Source organism: Trematomus bernacchii, unplaced genomic scaffold (assembly GCF_902827165.1).
Source record: "Trematomus bernacchii unplaced genomic scaffold, fTreBer1.1, whole genome shotgun sequence".
Classification (NCBI taxonomy): Eukaryota; Metazoa; Chordata; class Actinopteri; order Perciformes; family Nototheniidae; genus Trematomus; species Trematomus bernacchii.
In genome coordinates, this window is record NW_022988050.1 from 14,812,305 (window position 1) to 14,814,748 (window position 2,444).

The 2,444-nt window shown below is 35.8% G+C and overlaps 1 protein-coding gene across 1 annotated transcript in view; it reads right to left on the reverse strand.

Moving 5' to 3' along the window:
* Positions 1 to 393: 393 nt before the first annotated feature.
* The window catches only part of LOC117473417 (inhibitor of nuclear factor kappa-B kinase subunit alpha-like), a gene marked incomplete in the record, with an annotated part of 13,444 nt that continues 11,393 nt past the window's right edge, over positions 394 to 2,444 (reverse strand). Inside the window, 1 exon segment of the mRNA XM_034118990.1 lies at positions 394 to 2,287. Within this exon segment, the coding sequence (XP_033974881.1) occupies positions 2,222 to 2,287 (66 nt within the window).

Consider the following 2,444-nt stretch of genomic DNA (forward strand, 5'->3'; position numbering starts at 1 on the left):
ATTTATATACAAAAAAACGAATACATTAGTTATTATAGAAGATATCAGTTATGTTTGCCTTTTGCCTGATTCTGCGTCACATACATAAGAGCAGGGGTGCTTTGAGCTTGTTGCTAACACATGCTAATGTTTTGCAGGTATGTTTACCATGTTCACCATCTGAAGTTAGCATGCTAGCGTTCGCTAATTGGCATTTGCCAGAGTACAGCTAATGGGAGCCCGATTGATTTTTCAGGTATTTGGTCAAATAAAATAACATTACATGATGGTGTTAGAAGATATCTTAAGGAGTCACCAATGTGATTAGAATTCATTCCGAGAGGGTCAGGAATGCCTGCAGAACATTTCAATGATTAATGTCTGGCATCAAAGAAGAAACAGTGCACTGGAAGCAGATTCATGCCAAAGTCATTGTATTTTATTACCAGGCAAACATTTGATCTTTGTACAATGACATTTCAAAAAATTAAACATTTAAAGACAGATGGAAACAAATACTTAAATGGAAAAATAATTGAAGAATTTAGTTACTTAAATACCAAGAAAATATATTTATCCACATCATAAATACAACTCAGAGGGTTTACTTGTCTCTAGCCCGAAGTTACCACCTGACTGGAACTGCAGTACATTCAACTATTAACCATCCGGGCTCCAATCACTCACACTGATCTCACTGTGGGTCAAAGGTCGACTTATCTCCATTGTTCTATGGAATCCATACGGTGTCACACCTTATTGTATAACGCCGCGTTCATGTCATAGATAAAATAGTCCAGCCCAGAGTTAAAAGCATTCGTTTATTCAGTGAGTTTTCAAGCAATAAATGCCAAATGGACCTACCCGAATGTCTTTTTGAAATGTTATACAGTCAAATGATAATACATTCATCTGAAAGTAGTCCCATTGACTAGTTATAAGTGTCAACTGCTGTTTACTTTACTGAATGACAAATTCATACTTTTTTTGTCAGATGTCAGAAGATATTAAAATATGCTCCTTATAGTTTTTTCTAATAATTACTTATTTTGAAGTGACTGAAGCCACTTAAAGATATTTATTTTTCTGTAAAACATGAAGCTACAAATCCTCACATTGGAGATTGTATTTATATAGTATTTAATCCTTCTTTGAAGTTTATTTCTGTCCCATTGTTTCATTTGTGCCAACCTGATTGGAAACACTGAACATTTTGAAAAATATTAACATAAAACATCCAAATATTATTTATGACAATGAACTTGGCGGTGTTATGAACTTGGCGGTGTTATGAACTTGGCGGTGTTTTGCTCTTTCTAAACGCTTTAAGTAGCATTTGCCTTTTACAGATTTGATTGAGATTTGTTTCAACTCTGCACTACATTTCCATGGAAACTAAACATTTGTAGCTGTGCCCTGAACGCAGCATTATAACCTAGTGAAATAAAATGTGCACATAATTGAGACATGACACTTCTCTGGCAGACAATTCAAAAGACATGTACAGTATGGACAGTGTATACACATGATGGCCAGCCACGTCTGTCACATATATCATGACAAAAGACTTCTGCCTATGATACAGAACATTTACAAATAATACTCAAAATAACATTTACAGAGTCTAAACCCCAGACTGTGTACAGTCAAATATATCTGATTATGAGCGACATTAATAACAGTTTAACTGTTTGTAAATCTTTCTTGGCAGCCTGGAAACGTGTCACCTCTTTGCCGAGAGGATACATGGGAGTATCAAAGTGCTGTTAGCTTGATTGTAATTTCCTCCTCGACACCCCCCCCCCCCCCCCCACTGCGACCTGTGTTTTCCGGCACACTATTGAACTCGCTCCCATGTTTTCTGTCCAGTACTCTCATGTAATAGATCCTCCTCAAAATCCTCAAATCCGGTGCTACAGTTTGCTTTTTTTTGCATGACAGTAACAATGTATTTCAGATGTTTTATTTATTATGATGTGTATTGTGCAGCAAAAGAAAACAGTAGAGGACACGGCTTCATTGTTTTTTCTCATATAAAAACATGAATCCACCAAAGAGACGACGAAGTGGACGGACCGAGCATGAGCGGGATCCGTCTGGAGAGTTTTTTTAAAGACAGTAGTCCTGAGTCCATGTACAACTGTACAATGTTGTTTTTTTCTCTTGTCTGCTCGGTGTTAGCAGCTTACAGTCTGTAGTGTAACACGGAGCACAGGCGGGGTGGGAGGACGCGACTAAACGCTTACGCATTTCTCTTTTTTAATTTTGTTGTTAAAGTTTCGTATTGAGTCCAGCTCCAGTCTCGGTCCTTGAAAGAGCAAAACCACCAGGTGTTAAGAGTCAATCTCATTCATATATATATATATATATATATATATATATATATATATATATAGATATATACTATATATATTTATATATCTATATATATATATATATATACATCTATATATAATCTATATATA